Source organism: Myxocyprinus asiaticus, chromosome 24, assembly GCF_019703515.2.
Source record: "Myxocyprinus asiaticus isolate MX2 ecotype Aquarium Trade chromosome 24, UBuf_Myxa_2, whole genome shotgun sequence".
NCBI lineage: Eukaryota > Metazoa > Chordata > Actinopteri > Cypriniformes > Catostomidae > Myxocyprinus > Myxocyprinus asiaticus.
This window is the reverse complement of record NC_059367.1, coordinates 33,521,467-33,546,144: the sequence shown is the minus strand read 5'-3', so window position 1 is coordinate 33,546,144 and position 24,678 is coordinate 33,521,467. Positions and strand designations below refer to the sequence as shown.

The window sequence follows — 24,678 nt, the reverse complement described above, 5'->3', positions numbered from 1 at the left end:
TTCCTTTCTGCTGTCCACCAAAGCTTGGAGCTTCTAAAGCTCTGCGTGCAATTGTGGAATATTTTTTATCAAGTTAAATATACATTAATCAAGTATAATCAATGTAAATATAGCCATTTTTGTCTACAATTATTTCTGATGGTCAAGCATGGATTTTACTGTGTGTGTGTGTGTGTGTGTAGAAGCCTGTGTAAAGAGGCCCCTCAAAATGGAATATGTGATCACATATGGTACTCATATAAGGTAATCTTGAGTCTCATGTTTTGACACTAGAGGAAATATAGGATAAGGCCCCGTAGAGAGATGGAGAGGGGCCTCTCAAATAGTTTCATGTTCTCTAACAGTCTGAAGACACAGAACAAAATGAATGAGGTGTACTGGTCACGCCCTAGGTGAATGTGTATATAGGCATGTTTGAATACAGAAAGTTAGTTACTCTGCAGACTGACTCGGCTTTGCTATCTCTGATAATAAAATCTATCTTCTGGCATCAAAACCTTAAGACTTTGAGAGTGATTTTTCATAAAGGCGGCAGAAGCCACAACACGATCCAAATAGATGCGTAAAGCTCACACTGGACACAGCAACACCAAGGCTGGGTCTGCCTCCTCCTGGGGAAGCACTTGCAGGTTCACCACCTGATCCCTAAAAGGGGTCGTGGGAAACTTGGGCACATAGCCCGGTCCTGGCATGTTTCACTGACGAGGGGATGAGGTGCGGTCTGGAGGGATTCAACCTCCTAGCGCCTCTCAGGAACCTGATGATCAAGTCGTGCTTCCCCAAGTACTTACCATCTACTGCATCATGATGAGACAAAATAGCGGCTACATACACCTTCAAGGTGGAGGGGGACAGCCGCCCCTCCAGCCTCTCCTGCAGGAAGGAAAGCACTGATCCGACTGCGCATCTCTGGGGGTCTTCGCGTCGGGAAGAACACCACTTAGCGAACAGATGCCTCTTATTTGGGCATGCGGCAAATAATGAAACAAAATATTCTCCTCCCGGACCTCCACCGGGGGATGGAGTGGTCTGTTCACCAGCTCCAGAGAAGCAGGTCTCCTCACCCCTGGGTCGCCCATCTCAGGGGTGCTTAGAAGCCATCCTCGGGTTCTTAGCAGCTGGCCGTGAGACGGGTGGCATCTGCTTCCTGCGTTGGGCTCCACGCCGGGGCCGGGCCACAGGGGCAGGCTGCGGCAGAGTTGTTGCTGCAGGAGGACGCCCTTGGCGACGAGCCAAGGGCCAAGGGTGTGGGATCTTGAGCCGCGCCAGGGCAGGATGTGTTTTTGGCCTCCATCTGCTACTTCACCGCCAAGAACTGCTGGGTAAAGTCCTCGACGGTGTCGCCGAACAGGCCAACCTGGGAGATGGGGGCATCAAGGAATCTCAACCAAGTTGAGCCAAAGGTGGTGCTCCTGGACCACCAGGGTGGACATCGCATGCCCGAGAGACTGCGCCGTAACCTTCGACGCCCGGAGAGCGAGGTTGTTGGCCGAGCGCAGTTCCTGCATCAATCCCAGGTCAGAACTTCCCTCGTGCAGCTCTTTTAGCGCCTTGGCTTGGTGTACTTGCAGGAGAGCCATGGCGTGCAGGGCGGAGGTGGCTTGTCCAGCGGCACCGCAGGCCCTGGTCGTCAGGGATGACGTAAACCTACAGGCCCTGGATGGGAGCTTCAGGCACCCGCGCCAGGTGGCAGCCCTCTGTGGACACAAGTGCACCGCGAGTGCCTTATCCACCTGGGGGATCACCAAATACCCCCCTGGCTGCTCCACCATCGAGGGTAGTGAAAGACCGGGACCAGACAGTAAAAGGTGCCTCCCACGATCTTGTCAGCTCCTCATGCACTTCTGGAAAGAAAGGAACGGGGGCGGGGCGTGGCCGTGGGTGGCGCCCACGAGCCCAGGAACCAATCGTCGAGCCGTGAGGGTTCAGGGGAGAGTGGAGGGTTCCACTCTAGCCTGACGCTCGTGGCCACCTAGGAAAGCGTGTCCATCATTTCCGCGTCGGCCTGAGACTGGGCGACCATTCCCGAAGGAGGAAGCCCAGTCGAAGCCTCTGCATCCAACTGGATGAGCCCGCTCTCCAATGCTGCGCTCAATAACTCATCATCTTCCCGGGCTCTGAACAAGAGGTCGAACTCGCCCTGAGACAAGCCAGCGGTCTCGTCCGAGCGCCCGACCGTGGCAAGCAAGCGTGCTGGGGAATGGGAGGTCCGTGGGGTGATACCCGGTGGAGATGGTCCCATTGATTTCCCCAAATCACCCCCAGTGCTAACCGACACGGCCTCAAACCCGTAGGTAGAAGGACCGTTGTGGGGAGCCGCTGGGGTTGTCTTATGAAAGCAAGCCGCAACCGCAACATTGCCTTGGTCATGTTCTCGCAATGAGGACATGACCCATCCACGAACGATGTCTCCGCGTGGGCAGCGCTCAGACACGTAAGACAGCGATCGTGGCCATCAGAAGCGGAGAGATAATGACCGCAACCAGGAATAACACACAAACGGAAAGGCATCTTTAAAAGAAGTTCCATGTGTGCTGCTCTTTTTGTGAATGAAAATATACTCTTTTAGAATATACTCTCTTTTTTCGCTTTGCCGAAGCGCCCAGGGGCGTTCTCTGCACTCCACGGGTGCAGAGGGAGAGAAGCCACTGAAATGCACCGTAAATCCAGCAGTTTTGAGGTGTGTCTTTGGAGGGAATTGAATTCAGTGCACTGAATACAACCGCTCAGCTCCGAAGGGAAAATCTGAATGAGTGGTTGCATACCAGCTCCTTTTACACCCGTATATGCATATCCACCGGGAGTGGCATGCAAATTCCACTCGCCAATTCCCATTGGCCTTTTTTCAAAAAAGCAGAGGTGTTTGGGGCTCCCAAGAGTGACCCCTAGTGTCACAGCATCGACACAACGTCGAGTGAGTGACAGATAGGTAAATGAGGCAACAAGAATAGTGACAATTCTCACTTCTCAATTTTATTTCACTCTTTTCCCTCTTCCTTTTTTTTTTAACCTTTTTCTTAGTCTGTCCATCTTTCCCATCCTCGGCAGGTGCAACTCATTCAGGGAAAAAATGCCACACCCACCCCCACTAGCCCCACCTCCCCTGCCTCTCCCACCCCAGCAGCCATGACCCCCGGAGAGGGGGTGCAGATGACTTGGACGGATGACAAAGAGAAGGCCAGTATCCCAGCAGTGGCCAACCCAGAGAGTATAAAGGACATGTTCAACATGAAACCGTGAGTCACGCCAATGAATGTCTTTACTAAATGAATGAAACATTACCTGCTCAAATTGTACTGAATCAGGTGAATAGGTAAGATCAAATGAATCAATCAATAAATCAATCCAAAATGGGATTCAAATTATAAAGGAAATGTTTAATCATTCATTTCACAGTTGGTAAGGATAAGAGAACAGGATTTAAGAGGATAAGATGTTTGTCAGACCGGTGCAGATACAGTTAAAAAGTCAATTAGTCTACTAAATGCAAGCAAGACTGCATGTTTGGTGGCAACTTTAAAACCTTCCTATTGTCTTAGGGTCATTTATGACCTGCGGCAGGTAAAGAATACGTTATAAATACTGCATAGTTTCTGGTACTGGAACCAAATGTTGTGTATTGTCAAGACCATAAAAACAAATGGAAATAACCAGTTATGACCTTTCTGGATGTTATACATTTTTACATCTATGAATATACAGTAATTTGACCCTAAAAATATTTCAAATTCTCAAATTTAGCCCCTAGCCCCATAATGTTCTTTAGCTCCCCCACCTGCTCCACTGGGTACTGCATCTTTATCACAAATTGCATTCCTCTCAAATGGGGTTTGTGCACACATGCACATGTCCACACACAAAAACAGTTTTGAACAGGTAATATGTTAGTAAATAAGTTTACTAACATGATTTCATATGATAGGGTGCAATGGGGCTAAAGGCCCCCCAATGGTAAAAGACCTATTGCATATCATTTTCATTAGATGGCTGAAAGAACTATTACGACACCTTCCTGAACCTCTGTTATACTGCAACAAATTATCTGACATTATTGAGAAGGAATGGATTTGTTGCAATGGACGTGCAAAGTGGGCCCATTATGACTGCTGGAAAAGGCAATAGAGATTAATTAGTGAAATAGGCATGTATTAAAACTGTAGCTCTAAAATGTACACTGTTGATTTTCTACAAGCAGAATAAATCAGACATTGTTATATAGTTAAGATATTATAAAATGTCAAAAGTGACTGAAATAAATGTAAATTGAGACATCCTTGGCAAATTTTTGCCATGTTTTTAAACTTTTTATTTTTAAATTGTTACTCCATTAATATTCAATATATATAATTTTTTCCCCCTATCATTATACAGTTTGGGACCACAATAAAACAGACTGTCATTAAGGGAGGTCTTTAATGCCATTGTACACTTATCAAGAACTTATGCATTTTAATGGTTTTCAATACGGTTAAAAAATGACCCGAAGGACAAAAGGAGGGTGCAGTTTTTTTTGACAACAGGAGGGTTAAAGACACTATTAAATGGCTTGGTGAGCTCAGTTTTTTTTTTTTTTTTTTTTCTTTGTTAACGTATTTCCTATTGAAACAGGAAGTTAGTGAAAGAAAGAAATACTGAAGGACTTACTTTTTGTAGAATAAAAAGTAGCTTTTTGTTTGCGTGACAGCCATGAACCATGATTTGCTATTTGCTGTTGCTAGTCAAACATAGGTTATATTAGGGGGAAGTACATTCTCTTTCTAGAGAGCATTTGACTGGACATCAATATTTCCGTTATATATTAATTTTCCTGGCAGAGAAAGACGGTGAATTTGAAATGGAAATTTTAAATATCTGCTAAAAGTTAATTGTGGCAATTTTAGGAAGAACACTAGCATATAGATGGTCTCAATGTTGACAGACATGGACTAGAAGACACAAAACTGCAATTATGATTTCATGAGGTCTTAAAAACACTACATGTGCTGCAGTCAGAATGCTGTGTTGTTGCTTTTCTCTGTTAAATGTTTTGTTCACCATTATTTTCCTTTGTTTATGCCTCAGGGAATGGGAGAACCTGTGAGTACACTTTCAAGCCAATGCTACTTCATTAGATTCCTTTTGTTTATTTAGGAAAGCAGGGCACATTTAATTATTATCACAGATGAATGCACACTTCATATCTCTTTGATCAGCAGAAATATGCTAAAGATTGTTATGGTAGCTTATGAGTGCTTTTAGTATGAATCATATAAAGAAATCTCAGCCCACGAAAAAATTTTTCCCAGGAATCAGTCCAATGTGAGACGTATGCACCACGCACAGAAGCTCAATGAGGTCATCGTGAAGAAGTCCCAAGAAGCTAAACTAGTCCTGCTTAACATGCCTGGACCACCTAAGAATCGCACTGGAGAAGAGACCTGTATCCTTATTGTTTCTTCTCTTGTCTGTCTACCCATTTTTAACTTGTTTATCTCTTTTACAATGAAGTCATTCCCTGCTTATTTATGACATGGACTGCTCTCATGAAAATTTCAAATTTTGCCTCTTAACTTCAGATACACAGACATGGAGTTCCTTGAGGTCTTGACTGAAGGTCTCAACAGGGTCCTCCTTGTGCGTGGAGGTGGACGTGAGGTCATTACCATCTACTCTTGAGGGACTCAGTTCACCCACCAAATATTTCTCATTGCATAGCCGGACCGCCCCAGTAACCACGACCTACACCATGAGCAATAACACCCCAGCACGTATCAGATGACTTTGCACTACATAGTCTAAGAACTCTTAAAAGACACCAGCTTATTAGATGTCACTTCTTTCACATTCTTTTACACATTTTATCTCTCTATCTTTCTATTTTATTTTTATTGGCCTATTTCTCACCTCACAAACTCAACAACTTACATATTTGCACAGGTCAGTAAATGATTGAGTTGGTCTTTGTTACTATACTCTTATAAATCATTTTCACATTTTTTCCAGTGACACCCAACTGAATACTTCAATCCATCTAACCTTATTTAATATTACATTTCTAAAAACAAAAAGCTCTTAAAGGGAGGCCACACTAGATTTTAAGTATGCACAATTACTTAAAAAAAAAAAAAAAAAAAAAAGATACAGCAAATCATGCAGCTTCTCTCACTATAGTTGAGGGACAGTTCACCCAAAAATGAAAATTCTCAAATTACTCACCCTCATGCCATCTTTGTATGACTTTCTTTCTTCTGTAGAACACAAACGAAGATTTTTAGAAGAATATTTCAGCTCTGTAGTTCCATACAATGTAAGTGAATGGAGGCCAGAAATTTGAAGCTCCAAAAAGCACATAAAGGCAGCATAAAAGTAATCCATACGACTCCAGTGGTTTAATCCGTATCTTCTGAAGCGATATGATAGGTGTGGGTGAGAAACAGATCAATATTTAAGTCCTTTTCTGCTAAAAATCTCCACGTTCACTTTCAAATTCTTCTTTTGTTTTTGCCGATTCACATTCTTTGTGCATAGGAGAATTTATAGTTAAATAGGGCTTAAATAAATATCATATCTTCAGAAGTGATATGATAAGTGTGTGTTTCTCACCCTCACTTATATCACTTCTGAAGATATGGATTTAACCACTGGAGTCTTATGAATTACTTTTATGCTGCCTTTTTTTTTTTTTTTTTTTTTTGGACCTTCAAAGTTCTAGCCACCATTCACTTGCATTGTAAAGACCAACGGAGATGAGATATTCTTCTAAAAATCTTTGTTTGCATTCAGCAGAACAAAGAAAGTCATACACATCTGGGATGGCATGAGGGTGAGTAAATGATGAGAGAAAATTAGAGTTTCCTCCATGCTGATTTTCAGCCAAGTGGCCAATCTGTGACATTTAAATCCTCTGTTGGTCAAACATCTTATTGCAATTCAAATTCGCAGGTCAAAGTTCATGAAAGTTGTATGCAGCAAAAGTTTGCAAAAATTGCATCTATAATAATGCACATTATTTTAAGTGAATGGATCTCAGAATTTAGTGTGGCCACCTCATTACGCTGTGTCCTAACCAAATGCGTTGAGCAACAGCACATTTTGTCGATCGCCTGGTTACTATTTCTGCTGCATCGTGCTGTGTAGCCCCATGTACAGTGAAATCTCATTGGCTTGAAATTCTGCTCCACATAACTGTATATGAAACATCAAATGTGTTCTTACTGGCTTTTACGCAGCATTTTTGCTTTTAGTGTGGACAGATAAATTGCTCATCGCTGGAAACTTTTGGAAACCCACTGGTTAGGACACAGTGTTACAGCTAATTTTCTTACTCTAATGTCACTCCACTGTTCCATTGTTTGTCATAGGGTAAATAGAATGGGTGAACTATTTATTTGTTGAGAAAAAGTCTTCCAGTGTACCATGTAATTGTCTGAGGTGTGTTTTTACACCAAGGACAGAACTGACCAGGGTTTATCGTGAGCCAGGTTTAAGCACTCAGAGGTTGTACCTTCTGGATCAATGACTATCAGCTTTGCCCTTGACCATTTGCATGTCTTCTTGTCTACATCAGCGAGTCATATACATATGAGCACGTGGGACTGTCTGTGTGTGTGTGTACTGGAGTAGATATGGAGGAGTTTTAATAGCAGAATATTGATGAATTGTTTCCTTTCATAATTTCATGAAACTGAAAAATAGCAGACATGGTAGATATTAATTTTTATTGCTCAATCCCCACATATGAGTATACTGTGGAGAATAAGTGTTATAAAAATCGGAATAGAATCTGCTGTATAATGAAAACACATTTACAGTTAAAATATTCACTGCAGATATAATCCTGAATAATCTTATTTAAAAAATAGTATTACATATATCTTAAGGGAATGTAAAAAAAAAAAAAAAAGAACAGCATTTATATTTCAAATATTTATTTACAAAGAAAATTATTTATTCATTCAACAATTTTTGATTGATTGTAAAAATGGTCTAAAGATTTACATCTCTTGCCAAATCATAAAATATGAATTGTGCCATATGAAGAAAAAAACATCTTTAAAAAATGAACAAACAAATAAATCATTCTTCTCTTTACATTTTCATATAAGAAAAAGGCGGTGCTGGGTTAGATGTTGTGACATCAAAACATATCATGTATCTAATATAGCAAAGCAGATCCAGTTTTATCTCAAAAATATTTTCTCACATAAATGATTATTTTTCACCTAATCAAATTTGTGAACAAAAACATAATATTTTAAAACATATCATATCTAATTTTTGTCATGAATGTCTATTTTATTTTATTTTTTACATTTGTAAAGACACTCATTTGCTACAGTACGTATAAGTGTCATCTGTGAAAGTCTGATGCAGACTGTTCAAATCACGAGCACGAGCTATTTAGTTTATGTGTGGTAGAAATAGAAGATCTAAAACACATTTATCTAAAGAATTATATTATTATTTTTTGTAAAATTGCAATGATGAGAAAAAAATATATAATATATACTGAATATATTAGTAAAAATATTGTTGTGTAACTGTGAGACTTAAAAAAGGAAAATAACTAACTGTATGTTTTAAACTTTTAAAATCAAATTGTGCTGATGTTGCTGCTACCTCCATTCAGATGTAAATATATTCCATCCCTGCCCCTTAAAAACATAAGAATGAAAACAAAAAGAACAAAGAATATTTATAGAATATTTTAAATATATTGAAAGTGTGCATTCACACCCAAATTAGTTGTGAGTGATTTTCACTAAATATTTAACAGGGTTTTGAGAACTTTACTAGTAAAATGTCTCTGTCGATGCCACTGTCAGTGTGTCCAAATACGTTTTAAGCTTACCTCATCCTACCTCATATGTTGTCATGTCAAAGTTCACACTTAAGTAGAAAGGTATAAGGGTTATGGTCTATAAGTTTATAGAATTGTACTTTAGCTAATTCTTTGTTTGGAAAATTTAAATTATAGCTTTACCATTATACCTGATCAGAACCAGCTAATGTTTTTACCCAAAACAGGAAATTTTGAATTATATAATAAGTGCTATACCTATCATAATTCTTCCAATTCAATTGCTTATGTTTCTATTGGAAATTATTATCTTACTGTATTTGAAGGAACTTTTTGCATTGCTGTAAGTAAGTATTTACACCACAAAAGACAAGTTTGACTTCTTTGGAGTCCTATGCAATTACCGTTCTTTGAGGGCCTAAAATGACTTTTTGATTTAATTGTTTATAGCTGTTTAAGGATTATAGATTGAAATCAGAGCTTCCATTATTTGCCAGGGTTGCTTGCAGTTTAAATAGAACTTTACCACATTAAGTAATGCAAAGGAAACATCCTGGGACAATGCACAGATTTAGCCATATTGGCTGCATGCTATGCTGTTGGATACAGAGGTTTCACTCTGCAAACAGGACCATGTCTGATGTCCCATTCTTATTGAAATATGGAATATCTGAAATGAAATCACATTGATGCTAAGGGCTTTATCATGTTATCAGATATGTCTTATCCTTTCCCAAGGCTGTAGACATAAAGTGTCATAAAATTTGCAAAGCATGTAGTTCCTTATCTCTATTTTAAAAGATAGTACACTATGAATTCACCCCAATTTGGCCAAAGCATAACAAGAAATAAGCACTGTGAACATTTAAAGTAAAGTTGGTGTTTCTTTTTGACATTTCTACATTGATCCACGTTTAAATTGTCTATAATGTATGCCAATATAAATCTAAAATTTTTCTTGATGTGTAATGATATGCAGTTTTGTTGTTGGGAAACCCAAGTAAATGTTTAGGTTCTTTAAAATCCATATAGTTGAATCACAATGCTTTTTATGCAATGATGACTTGTAACTATCCTTCAACAATGGTGTTCTGGTATACTGCAGTCTACTATTCGACTAACAGGGCTTATAAAATAACTAGCTAACTGAATTAGATTCCTAAAAAATTGCAGGTGTTTTTAGAAGGTGCTAATGATTATTTGAAAGTGTTTGCTGAAGTGATATGAATGAAAATGTTAAACTCTCTTTAAATCCAAAATGAGAAAGCTGTACATCATTGGATTCAACACAGAAATGGCTATTTAGCCAGACTTAAAGAACTTGAAGGAATACATGTAAGTATAATAATGACAAATGTTAACCGCCAATTTGTGCAAATCAAGTGTATTTTTGTTTTTGTTTTTTGTTTTTGTACCAAACACTTTTGTCACTAATATACATCCATAGGGATATTTCACCCAAAATGAAAATTCTGTAATAGTTTTCTCTCCCTCATGATTTTCTTTCTTCCATGTAAAACAAAATGAGATGTTAGGCAGAATATTAGGGGCCCCAGTCGCTATTTACTTTCATTGGATTAAAAATTGTTTTTATGAAAGTGAATGGTGACTGAGGATAACACCTTTTTTGAGTTCATTCGGGTTGGAACGACATGAGGTTGAGTAAATGATGACAGAATATTTATTTTTGGATGAACTATTCCTTTAATCAAGGGAAGCCTTAGTTTGAACACCATTTGAAGTTACCACAGTTGCTTTATCCTGTTGTGTTAGTTTGGATATTTAGTGCAGGATATTTAGGTTTGACTTTTGATTGGCTGAAGGAGGTTAATCATCATTCATTCAACTGTTTTCTGTGTACCTGCTCTCTATCAGCATGTTGGTGTTTTAACTGAAGGTCTCCAGGCCTCAACTCAATCACAGCTTGACATTACAAATATTGATTCTGATTTTCAGAAGGTAAAGTACACACGCATCTTCAAGTACTTCTAAAACTTTCCCAGTGGTGTGTGCAAGAAATTTTCTACACAGGCAGCATATCTATTTTATCCATAGGACAGCAGCATTTTGTATGGTAGTCAATGTAGATCCAAAGACAGTGATCTTTATTATTGATGTGTATTATGTTCTCTGCTTCAGTTTGCACTCCTTGGAACATGGAGTCAGTGTCAAAATAGTGTGCATTTGTGAGTGTGACTGTAACGGGAAAAGAGGTGGTGTGTTTGTGTTTATGTATATGACTGTGTGTGACATATCACTATATGAAAAACAAAGGTTAAACATTGGTAGGTACTTTTGTAAATATACGACACATTATAGTTATATTAGCCTAGATGTTTAATTTGTGTGTCCATGCAAGTTTAATATTTTAAAATAAATATAAAATTGTCTCAGTTGTGTTATATGAAAATACATTTAAACTAGATATCTTAAATTATTGTTTTACCTTATCAAATTCTTCTATGTTCTATGAATAATGGTTTCTCTTGACCAATTTATAGACTTGTCTGCACAAAAGGCAATAAAGTTCAAGTCATTTATTACAACTGTTATTGTGTTTTATTTTACGGGTAAGGAAAATAAGTGATGAACAAAGCTGTTCTTATAAGTTTCTCTGAAAATCCAGCTATTTATTCATAGAACCTTAAACCTCTTTTATTAAAACACATTTTATTCAGAATTCAAAATGTTTCATATTTAGGATATGATAGGGTTAAGTTAACTCAGTATTTTATTTAAATTTCCTAAAAAAATACTGTTTTGTCATGTTTTGCCTGAGTAAACAGTATATTTATAGGGATAGTTCACCCAAAAATGAAAGTTCAGTCATTGTTTACTCACTCCTGTGTTGTTATAACCCTATATGTCTTTCTTTCTTTTTCTGAACACAAAGGGAGAAATTGTGGAACAATGCTGTGCTAAGTGATGTCATAAAATGGCAGTTTATGGTGACTCTTCATGCCTCAAAAGAATGCAAAATTATAATTCAGAAGTCTAATAAATTATTCCATGAGACTCATGATTGTTGTGAAAGCATACGATAAGGTTTGGTGAGAAACAAACCAAAATCGAATGTATTATTTAGTGAAAATGTTCACCGACCATTGATCTCCTGTGTGTGTTCATGATAGGGCATGAGAGCAACAGTTCACGCAGCCCCCTCGCAACATTGTGGCGTTCAAGCAAAAACTTATTTTGTCTACCTAAAAACAGGTCCTCTACAGCAATAGTGACAAAAGAACACAACACAGCTGCACACAAAACAGAGAAAAGAAATTACTAAAAATGTCTGAAGAATTTGTAATAAAAAATTGATGCATTTCTATGCCCAGCCTTGTTTTTTTGAACATTTTTGGACTGGTGCCAGTTCACAGTGGACGGAGTTTCCCGCGCGATGCAGAAAATAGAAAGCAAGCGATTGATAGAATGTACCGTCGCTCGTCATGGCTGGTTAGGACAAAAACTCTGATTACCATAGAAAATATACCTTTTATCACGTGTCGTTTGCCGTTAGTTTAGGACACGTGTGACTGTTGCTGCATGTAGCCTCTTCTATGTTTCTGTTTGATTTCTGAGTACTCCTTTAAAAAAAATAAGGCTGAGCATAGAAATGCATAATTTCTTCAACTACAAATTCTTCAGACATGTTTAGTAAGTTCTTTTCTCTGTTTTGTGTGCAGTTGTGTTGTGTTCTGTTATCGCTATCATTGCAGAGGACCTGTTTTCAGATAGACAAAACAAGTTTCCGCTTGAACACTCAATGTCGCGATAAGGCTGTGTGAACTGTTGCTCTCGTGCCCTATCATGAACGTGCACAGGAGATCAACGGTCAGTGAAAATTTTCACTAAATAATACATTAGATTTCGGTTTGTTTCTCACCAAACCTTATCATATGCTTTCATAACAATCATGAGTTTCATGGAATAATTTATTAGACTTCTGAATTATACTTTTGTGTTCTTTTGAAGCTTGAAAATGTGGTCACCATAAACTGCCATTGTATGACATCACTGAGAACAACATTTATCACAATTTCTCCCTTTGTATTAAGAAAAAGAAAGAAAGTCATATGGGGTTATAACAACACAGGGGTGAGTAAACAATGACTGAAATTTCATTTTTGGGTGAACTAATCCTTTAAGATTTTGTGTTCTATTCACTTCTATTCATATACTGTATATTATAATAAAACTTTGCATGTTTTGCTAACAGTTAACAGCATGTTAATGACTCAGCAAAATTTTTATATAGGCCAAAAGGTTCAAATATAGTAATATCTGAACTTTTTTCATACAGATCACGATAACATTTTCCGAAACAGAGGTTTTTTCTTCCACAGGACCTAGTGAGGGGGATGAGCGTCCTCAGAATATTTTGCTATCAGTAGAGAAGCTAATCACTCAGAAAATTTTAATTCTTGCATATTTGGACCCTTATGGATTATATAATGGCTTAAAAATGTACTTTTTTTAAATATGGAAAATAACACGTTTCAGTAAAACGTACTATGTATTCTGACTGACAAGAGAACATTTAACTTATTTTGGATCCATTTTGAAAGTCAAAGCCAAAGGTGTTCTGCTTCATTCCAAAAAATACACCTTTTTTAAAAAAAATTAATGGACGGAGAATGAGAACATCACTGATGGACATCATGAATATTCAATTGATGATTTTTCTTAATTTTGAAGACATTTCATTTTCAAAACAAAATTACTGTTTCATCTTACAGAGGTATGTAAAAACTAATATAGTTGCCAAAATTGATTATTAAATCCATTGTCTAACAAATTTAGCACCCGTTGCGGTAATGAGAATGCGAAGTGTCTGAAAGAGGTTATATAGACACAACTACATTTTTAGTGAAACAAAGTGAGGTGACAAGTACCTTGGTATCCATGCTTGAACTTCTAATCTTGCTGATGCATCATAGCAGAATACATCTTTACTTCACAAAACTTTTGTGTTTTGAAAAGACAGCCAAAAAGTGTTGCAATATAGAGAAATGGCTTGATGGAAACCAATTTGTTTTTATTTTTTTATTCTATTATCCAGATAGTGATGTTTGGAACGGTTTTGGGTCTTGGGAATGACATACAATAAAAAAAATAAAAAATTTATATATATATATATATATATATATATATATATATATATATAGGTGCATCTCAATAAATTAGAATGTCGTGGAAAAGTTCATTTATTTCAGTAATTCAACTCAAATTGTGAAACTCGTGTATTAAATAAATTCAATGCACACAGACTGAAGTAGTTTAAGTCTTTGGTTCTTTTAATTGTGATGATTTTGGCTCACATTTAACAAAAACTCACCAATTCACTATCTCAAAAAATTAGAATATGGTGACATGCCAATCAGCTAATCAACTCAAAACACCTGCAAAGGTTTCCTGAGCCTTCAAAATGGTCTCTCAGTTTGGTTCACTAGGCTACACAATCATGGGGAAGACTGCTGATCTGACAGTTGTCCAGAAGACAATCACTGACACCCTTCACAAGGAGGGTAAGCCACAAACATTCATTGCCAAAGAAGCTGGCTGTTCACAGAGTGCTGTATCCAAGCATGTTAACAGAAAGTTGAGTGGAAGGAAAAAGTGTGGAAGAAAAAGATGCACAACCGAGAGAACCGCAGCCTTATGAGGATTGTCAAGCAAAATCGATTCAAGAATTTGGGTGAACTTCACAAGGAATGGACTGAGGCTGGGGTCAAGGCATCAAGAGCCACCACACACAGACGTGTCAAGGAATTTGGCTACAGTTGTCGTATTCCTCTTGTTAAGCCACTCCTGAACCACAGACAACGTCAGAGCGTCTTACCTGGGCTAAGGAGAAGAACTGGACTGTTGCCCAGTGGTCCAAAGTCCTCTTTTCAGATGAGAGCAAGTTTTGTATTTCATTTGGAAACCAAGGTCCTAGAGTCTGGAGGAAGGGTGGAGAAGCTCATAGCCCAAGTTGCTTGAAGTCCAGTGTTAAGTTTCCACAGTCTGTGATGATTTGGGGTGCAATGTCATCTGCTGGTGTTGGTCCATTGTGTTTTTTGAAAAGCAAAGTCACTGCACCCGTTTACCAAGACATTTTGGAGCACTTCATGCTTCCTTCTGACCAGCTTTTTAAAGATGCTGATTTCATTTTCCAGCAGGATTTGGCACCTGCCCACACTGCCAAAAGCACCAAAAGTTGGTTAAATGACCATGGTGTTGGTGTGCTTGACTGGCCAGCAAACTCACCAGACCTGAACCCCATAGAAAATCTATGGGGTATTGTCAAGAGGAAAATGAGAAACAAGAGACCAAAAAATGCAGATGAGCTGAAGGCCACTGTCAAAGAAACCTAGGCTTCCATACCACCTCAGCAGTGCCACAAACTGATCACCTCCATGCCACGCCGAATTGAGGCAGTAATTAAAGCAAAAGGAGCCCCTACCAAGTATTGAGTACATATACAGTAAATGAACATACTTTCCAGAAGGCCAACAATTCACTAAAAATGTTTTTTTTATTGGTCTTATGATGTATTCTAATTTTTTGAGATGGTGAATTGGTGGGTTTTTGTTAAATGTGAGCCAAAATCATCACAATTAAAAGAACCAAAGACTTAAACTACTTCAGTCTGTGTGCATTGAATTTATTTAATACACGAGTTTCACAATTTGAGTTGAATTACTGAAATAAATGAACTTTTCCACAACATTCTAATTTATTGAGATGCACCTGTATATATTATTGTTTATTTTGTTTATACTGCATTTGATAGTCCTTGAAGTTGGACATGTTGTGGTAATGAGAAATTAACCAAAGAATGCTATAAAAATCCAAAAAAAACATGACATCTTTTATAATCTTTATGTCCAATATAGAGCACATGTATACTGTTTCTATCATGTTCAATTTTCAGAATAGAATTTCATATAGATTTTTATATAGAAATCCTCTGCCGTGCTCCAAGCTCAGTTTCGTGAGAATTACACGTTGACATTTTAAAATAGAAATCCCATCAAGCCAGGATAAATGATTTTTGCAAAATGTGTTTGCAAAGAAACTGCTTGTCTGAATAAAGCAACAATGCATGGTTTACATAATGTCATAATCGTAATGTACACTTCTAGATATTCTGTTCAATTTTATTGCATTAGGGTGTTTGCAATCCTTTAGTCCTGTTATCAAGTTAAAAATGAGGCTGAAAAATATTGTGGACCAATATAACTGGAGCTATCCAAGATGAGAAAAATATGTCCTTTGAATATACCATCTTAAAGACCTCTTGCATTTTACAAATATAATCTCTTCTTTTGATTAATACAGATGTAGTGACCCTGTCTGTTCTAACAGAGGTCATGTACTTTCCAAACAACAACATCTAATGACATCTCATGTTTTGTAGATAACAAAAACTACTGTATAAGAAAAAAAAAGAAGAAAAAAAACATTCATATGATGATGACTTATGAAATTATACACAATTCTAATGCTTTTACAATACATTCTCATCACTGTGACTAATTAAAAGCACAAAGATTATAAGAATAAACAGTAAAGTAAATATTTGCACTTAAAACAGCTTTCAAATGAAACTTTTCTGGTTTTCTAAAAGATGCACTATGTTTATAAACAAGTGAGTGGAGCTTTTGTACTGTGTTATCAGTACTGTCAGGAAGCAGCAATGTGAAATCTTGAGTATTTTCCTCTGGACTCTGCAGTGAGGCGGTACCATGACTTTTTAACCGATTGGCCCATTGATCTCTGCAATACACAAGTTAATTGTTTCTTTATGCCTCTCTTTTCCCATCTGTCACTCTTTTGCGATTTACCAAGTTCAAAAAATGTTGAGCAAATGAAATCCTGAGAATGGTTATGACCAAGGACAAAGTGTAGCTGGCTCCCCCTGTACCCAGTGTTGGGGAGTAACGGAATACATGTAACGGGATTACTTATGTAAAATACAAAATATAAGTAACTGTGCTCCACTACAGTTACAATTTAAATCACTGGTAATTAGAATACAGTTACATTCAAAAAGTATTTTGATTACTGAAGAGATTACTTTGCATTATATTGTCATTTGTTTCATTTAATTTTTAATCCTTTCAGATGGAAAACATTTCTACATATAAATGATGCGATCCAAAGAGCGTTTGAACAGCAGTGAAACACTTTCTTATGATGTGTTACATTCATACGAGCAGACAGAGAAGTAAGTTTGAAGTAAGTTTGGAGCAGAAGAAATAGAAATAAACCTTGTGTAAATTGTCAGTTTTTACGCTAAGATAAAATGTTATTTCTAGTCATTTTACATGCACATGTTATCAGGCACGATCATATTTATTTATCAAGAAAATTCACTTTGGATCATAATTTCTTTTTTTCTAGTAAGATCTTTGATATTAGGGCAAAAATCATATTCTTGATAATCATTTTTGTATTGTTTTCCTGTAAAAATATCTAAAAATCCATAAAACATGATCAATTTGATTTATCTTGTTTTAGAAACAACACTGCATAAGATATTTAGGTTTTTCAGAGAATGTATTTTTAACATGTGTATTTTGTCTTACTGTACTGGCAGAGTTTTTATAGTCAAAACAAGTGAAAAAATCTACCAGTGCTGAAGAAGTAATCCAAAGTATTTAGAATACGTTACTGACCTTGAGTAATCTAACGAAATACATTACAGATTACATTTTACAGCATGTATTCTGTAATCTGTAGTGGAATACATTTCAAAAGTAACTCTCCCAACCCTGCCTGTACCTACAGGCGGCATGTGGATGATGTAATTTTTGTTTTTAGCCAATGGCCAGCATTGTGCTTATCAAGCTATAGTAGATAACATAAAATAAAAAGTGTCACAGAAGGAGAAAGTGTGATAGGACTGCAGGCTTTCCACTCAGATATAGTCAAAATGAAGAACAAATCTACAAACTTGCGTGTACGACTTCCTGCTCTAATTTGTGTGCTGGAGGTACTGATTGTGGTCCTTTATGCTCTCTTTGTGACTTATGATGATCAAGCTAATGCAGTTCTACAGAACAATGAGACAAAGCCTATGGAGAACTCGTTATATCAGAACTATCCTTTTTTTGCTGATATTCAGGTAATGATATTTCTTGGATTTGGCTGCCTTCTGGCCTTTTTCCGTCGTTATGGGTTTGGTGGCATGGTCTTTAATTTCCTCACTGCCACATTTACCATTCAATGGGCAATTCTGGTCCAGGGCTTCTTCCAGTTTTATTATGATGGGAAGATTCACCTTGGAGTGCTGAATCTGATCAGTGCTGAGTTTGCCTGTGCCGTTGTGCTGATCTCTTTTGGAGCAGTTCTGGGAAAGACCAGTCCTGTGCAGCTCCTGGTAAGTTTTTCTCTATTGCAGCAGGTGGATTGCTATTAGACCCTGCATCTAAAAGAGCTGTTCTGTCTTATTCTTGAATGGCTGCAACACTTAAAATTTCACCCTTCTCAGGTATAGTTGATAATAATATTAATGAAATATATCCAAGGTAAGATACTTTGGAAAGATGTGTTGAGAAAACATCAATCTGGCAAGCAAACTTTCTTCCTGGAGTGTTTTACAGCTTCAAAGCATCAACAGACACCACCCTCAAGGGGGTTTAGCATTACTTCAGAGTGCAAAATATATTAGTCTCTAACATCATCTAAAAAAAAATATTTTCTGCACAAAGCTTTTTATACAAACTGGCTATTTTGTTTTACAAATGTAAGACAAGGCACCTGCAAAATAACTAACGGTATATTAATCACACTATCAGAATGGCATGTCATTAGCTGTTTTGTTGCATATACTTGAAGGGTGAAGCCATTCCTACAGGAATGTTCCGGGTTCAATAAATTAAGCTCAATAAACACCATTTGTGGCATAATGTTTAAAGGGATAGTTCACCCAAAAATTACAATTCTCTCATAATTTACTCACTCTCATGCCATCCCAGATGTGTGACTTTCTTTCTTCTGCTGAAAACAAACAAAGATTTTTAGAAGAACATCTCAGCTCTGTAGGTCCATTTTTGGGTGAACTATCCCTTTAATACCACATTAAAACTACTGAAAGTGTTTCAGTTGTCATTTACAATGGAAGTGAATAGGGCCGATCCATAAATGCTAAAATACACATTGTTTTCATAATTATAACCACAAGATGTAAACATTATTCATGCTAACATGATTTTAGTGATAAACAGCTTATTAACCTTGTTTGAGTAAAGTTATATCGAATATTAACTTCATTGTCATGACAACAAAACCATGAAATCCAAGTATTGCATATAACTTTACACAGATACGGCTAATAAGATATTTATTTAAGCATTTATGGACTGGCCCAATTCACTTTCAATGTAAGTGCCTCACTGTAACCCAAGTTTTGCTTTTTTAAAATTAACAAGGTGTCAGTTTGAATGATCTTTTTGGTAATCAAAATTATGCCACAAATAATGCTGATTGAGCTTAACTTTTATTGAACCCAGAATATTCCTTTAACATTGGAAAACCTGTTTAACAAATACAGACAAAGAATCAGAATGATATACACTGGATGTGTGTTTTTCTCATAAGTAATAAAAGCCTGTGATAAAGCAATTTGTTTATATAGTGTCACAATCTTACAAAGATTGTAAGGCATATTACACATCTAGTTAAAATAGTACATTGTGTCAGAGTCGTAATATTATTGTGGCTTGTTCATAGATCATGTCCTTGCTTGAGATCCCTGTGTATGCCACCACAGAATGGGTTGTACTGAAATACTTGAGGATCAATGATGCTGGCGGCTCTATCCTCATCCACCTGTTTGCCTGCTACTTTGGGTTGGGTGTCACCTTCATCCTGTACAGACCTAGCCTAAATGAGGGACATCCTAAAGAGGCAACAAGTTACCAGTCAGATCTGTTGTCTGTGCTGGGAACACTGTTCCTCTGGGTGTTCTGGCCCTCTTTTAACTCAGCACTGACCTTCAAGGGTGATGACCAGCACCGAGCTGTTCTTCACACGTTCATAGGTCTCAGTGCCTCCACAATCACTGCCTTTGCTCTGTCCACCATGCTCAGCAAGAATGGTAAGATCAGCATGGCCGATGTGCAGAATGTAACGTTGGCTGGTGGAGTAACTGTCGGTGCCTCGGTGGACATGATGATCTCCCCGGCTGCTGCTTACATACTGGGGATCCTGGGATGCATAGCCTGCATGCTGGGGTACAAATACCTGAGCCCCTTTCTGGCACGGCGGCTGCGTGTGCAGGATCAATGTGGCATACACAACCTGCATGGCTTGACGGGACTCATTTCCAGCCTAGCTGGAATCTGTGCCATTCTTCTGGCAAGTGAGGAAACATACGGCCCCAGTCTCTACCAGACCTTGTCTCATCGGGCACCCCCGGAGGGAGACCCTCAGCTCATTGAGCTGCAGAAATTGATCCCAGATTTGGAGGCAGGTTTGGGTCGGAGTGCACAGGAACAGGCTCTCTTTCAGGTGGCGGCAGTGTTCGGGACCATCGCTGTGGCAGCAGTGGGGGGTTTGCTGACAGGTGTTGTTCTCAAGCTACCGTACCTGGCTTCCCCAACTGATGAGAACTGCTTTGATGATGAGCTCTTTTTTGATGTTCCTCCAGATTACACTTGTGTACACAATGCACCAGATCTAGGGCCATATGTTATCAAAGACTCAAATAAAAGTGATTCTGGCTAAAGAATGATGTATTTAATAGGGGACTGATGTTTGACAAGAGTGTTAAACAAGAGGAAAAATTCTGAAAGTTGGATCTGGACAGAAAACACTGTGGACTTTTTATATGCTATGAGTACTATATAATAAAAAAAAATGTTGGTGGGTCCAGGTTTTAATATGTGTACCAAAAAGTGTATCAAGGATTAAATATTTTGGTTTTAAGAAATCACAATTTGTTAAAATATGTTTTATGAGATTAAATATTATAAATATATGTTATTTTACATTGTTTTAAAAATGGATGATTATATTGAAAACAGCCTATGTGACAGAAGCCTATATTTTACATTGAGTAATGTCTGCAACTCTTTACTGAACAAAAGTTAAAAGTAACAGCTAAAAATAAAATAATTAAAATATGAGCTACAGTATATTTTATTAACTGGTGTGTTATCTACAGTACATAGAAGTAATATGTTAACAGATGCAATAACCTGTGTTGATTTTATTAGAGACACTGCAAATATAGTGATTTAATTTGATTGTACTGTATTTCTTGGGGTCATGCCCTGTCCCCTCCATTATCTACTGTAGATAGATAGATATGATTACTTGTGTTTAATATTCAACCCCTGGTTAGAATATTATCAAACTTGTAATTACATGCAATAATATGATGTAATAACTTTTTTTCATGTAAGGGTAGGTTACTCAAAGTACATTTGTGAAATGTGTATATGATATCTGTATATGATTGTCAAGTAGTTGATGGTTTTTTCCACATACTGACTTAAAGTTGGAGGTACAGAGTAGAGGTCGACTGATAGTGGATTTTGCCGATACGATAACTAAGGTGGTGGAAAAGGCCGATAACCGATTAATCGGCTGACGTTTTTTAAAATAGATTTATAAAATGATCAGAGATCTTAATCTTTACTTACTATGATGGGCACAGGCATTGAGGCTACAAGAGTCCAAAATGAATCAAATCCCAAAAGCCGTTTATTGTGCAACCAAAATTCCAATAATAACCAGAAAATTAAGTGCATAATGTGGGACTTTTAACTATAAACAAGCCTGAAATACACCAGAAATACAATTTTCAAATAAATTAAGCTTTTTATAGCCTATAATTTCACAAGATGAGGTTTATTTATGAGGGAAACAAAAAAATGGTATTTGGTAAAACCGATATATCGGTCTACCTCTAGTACAGAGGAAATATGCTCAGAATGACTCTCTATGCAAAATACTTTGGATCATTTAATCTATGTATAAAAGTGAATAACTATATTTTTATATTTTATATTTAGCGTGTTAATTAAAAGTTAACATGAATTACAGGTGTTAAAGTTAACTCATAGTTCATACTTCTACTAGATTTTTTATAATGAATGTGAGGTTGGGGCAATTTTAACAACAGTTATGAAATGAAAATGGTATGCCTTTTTAATGTCATTACTTTTTAAATCATTGAATGAACATTACTTATCAAATGATTTATTTGAAGAACCCTTTGCCCTTGACTTATTAGCTGGTTAATATATTTAAAAAAGGAGAAAATCAAGGAAAGAACCATACAGTAACATTATCACATATTACCTTGTAATTTCCTTTAAGGTCATTTTTTTATTCCTTTGCCATTTTTTTGAGAAAAAGTGTGCAGATTTTTGTATTGTATTAAATTTAATATTATTATCTGGTCTTTCTCAATGTAAATGCATTAATGATCCTCTTCCTATTGATACATGTTTCTTATACCAAAAGATTGCATGCACTGTATGTTTTTATTATAATCTGTGAATTATGAAAGATTGTTAAATGTACAAATATTGCCCCTGATCTAAATGCAATTCCCAAGACATATCTAGGGCTTACGTGTGTTGCTCAAGAGCACAACGGTGATAAAGTATGATTGTGAATTTATGATCTCAGTGGCTCCTGCAACTTATGTTTTATGTCTATGCATCTATGAATGTCCTGTTTACAAATCATGCATTATGAGAAGAAATAGGATTTTTTTTTTTTTTTAAAGACATAGATAATTTAACAAAATCCAGACACAACCTCAGGAATGTAAGATGCTGGTACTGCTGTACCAAGTCAGTACTAAAATAAAAAAGATGTAATGATACCAGTGTTTCTGCAGTACAAAGCACCGAATCTATCTGGTACCAGTGCGCAGTATGACTGACACACGACAGCATTAAAACGCTCATTTTGAACGCGTATTTATTAAACTGCTGAAGGCTGCAGTCTTACTGTGGAAGAGCTGCGTACTTTAAATAAATCCGACCGCTCATCCACTAGAAACTCCACAGACATTGAAAATCATTCATGCTGTATCAGATGACAGAGCAGAGCACTTATCCATTGTGAACCACACAGCACATGTAAAATATATATTTATATAATTAAAATCACAGCATTTGCGCTTTGATCTCAGCTCAGCTTTATTTATATTGCATTTAAAACAACAGAGTTGACCAAAGTGCTTCAATGTAGTAACATTTTAAACATAACGTTTCAAAATTACCACATACACAAACACCAGTAATCTAAAATACAAACACTTCAAAACTGTGTCCTGCATTTCATTCGTCAGACTCAAAGACCAGTGTAAAGAGATGAGATTTCTATGGGGTTATTTTTGTTTCATATTAACATACAAATGGAAAGAGATTTACAAATATAAAGTTGGTTCACAAATAAATTTAATCAGATCCATAAATAAATGTAAGGAGTTTCACAAAAATAAAGTAAATTCACAAATAAATCAAATGAGATTTGCAAAAATATAAATATTTTTTAACTCACAAACACAACTCTCTCCAGCATTCATTTGTGAATCGCGGCCATTTATTTGTGGATCGCTTCACACATTTGTCGATTTTGAAACAAATCTAGCGTCAAGATGTGCACACAAATCTACAAATAGGTGGTCTCCACCCATCGTCTACTCAAACCAGTCAGATAACGGCCACATTACTCGGACCAATCATAACACATTCGATCTTCAACCAATCACGCTTCATTTTACTATCAGGGTAGGACCAGAGTCACAGAGCTCTCATGAGGATGGAATCAAGCACACACAGATAAGCTCCAAGGCAAAAAAATGCAATGACATGTTGAAAAGTTATATAATCACTTGTTAAATGTTTTAAGAATTTATTGATTAGACACCATTTTGATGATGAAATTTAATTAAACTTTTTAAAAAAATGTCTGGAATGTTCTGGAAAATAATCATAATTTTTAAACTATAATTATTAAATTATTAAAAATAAATAAACTGATGTGTTCAATAGCACATTATCATATTAGCATATTTTTGCTATGGTATCAAAATTGGTATTGAGAACCGTGAAATTTTACTGGTATCGGTACCGAATACTGAAATTTTGGTACTAATATATATATAAATATATATATATATATATATATGTACAGTTGAAGTCAGAAGTTTACATACACCTTAGCCAAATACACTTAAAGTCAGTTTTTCACAATTCCTGACATTTAATCATAGAAAACATTCCCTGTCTTAGGTCAGTTAGGATCACTACTTTATTTTAAGTATGTGAAATATCAGAATAACAGTAGAGAGAATCAGGAAAAAAAAATGTTTTTGAAGAGAGAAAAAAAATTTAGGAAGAGAGAAAAAAATTTAAGACTTAGGCTCAGGAAAGAACTGAGACACTATTTATTTATTTTTTTTTTTCACCGTTATTTTTTTTTTTCACCTTGTGGTTCAGGGCTTCCGAACTATTGAATAGTTTTACATTCAAAAAAGTAAGTAACTTAACTAAACCTTTGTTCTCATTGTTTCAAAGAGGATTTTAGAATTACTGTGAGTGTCTAAAATATAAAGATAGGAGAGAATACATTCGTGCAAATAGCTGTAGCTTGTAAGATTGCTTAAATTTTTTTAAATAGCATTGTTCGCTATACTGGCGATATACTGTATATATCAGCAAAAGTGTGGCTGTGTATATAAATATAATGACTTTTGCAATCTATGGCAGTGTGTAAGACATATTCTCCTTTATATACATTTGACTGTGATCTAATTTTTCAAATCATTATTATTTGTTCTCTAAATATTTAAAACAATATTTTTTATGCATGCTTTTTTCAGAGGTTCTTGATTAAATTTTGTGCCCGACCGATATATCGGCCAGCCAATATTAATGGCCGACATTAGC

General features: G+C 36.7%; 1 protein-coding gene across 2 annotated transcripts in view; it reads left to right on the top strand.

The window, feature by feature from the left end:
* The window catches only part of LOC127414632 (solute carrier family 12 member 5-like), a 105,107-nt gene extending 84,311 nt beyond the window's left edge, over positions 1 to 20,796 (top strand). Inside the window, exons 23-27 of one of the 2 annotated variants that reach the window (XM_051652811.1) lie at positions 3,049 to 3,236; positions 5,062 to 5,076; positions 5,286 to 5,419; positions 17,815 to 18,143; positions 19,496 to 20,796. In XM_051652811.1, the coding sequence (XP_051508771.1) occupies positions 3,049 to 3,236; positions 5,062 to 5,076; positions 5,286 to 5,419; positions 17,815 to 18,143; positions 19,496 to 20,491 (1,662 nt within the window). In that variant the 3' untranslated portion in view covers positions 20,492 to 20,796. Of the gene's footprint in view, positions 1 to 3,048; positions 3,237 to 5,061; positions 5,077 to 5,285; positions 5,420 to 5,563; positions 6,228 to 17,814; positions 18,144 to 19,495 lie in introns of those variants that run through there. The other variant, XM_051652812.1, reaches the window with a different exon arrangement.
* The last annotated feature ends 3,882 nt before the right edge of the window (positions 20,797 to 24,678 follow it).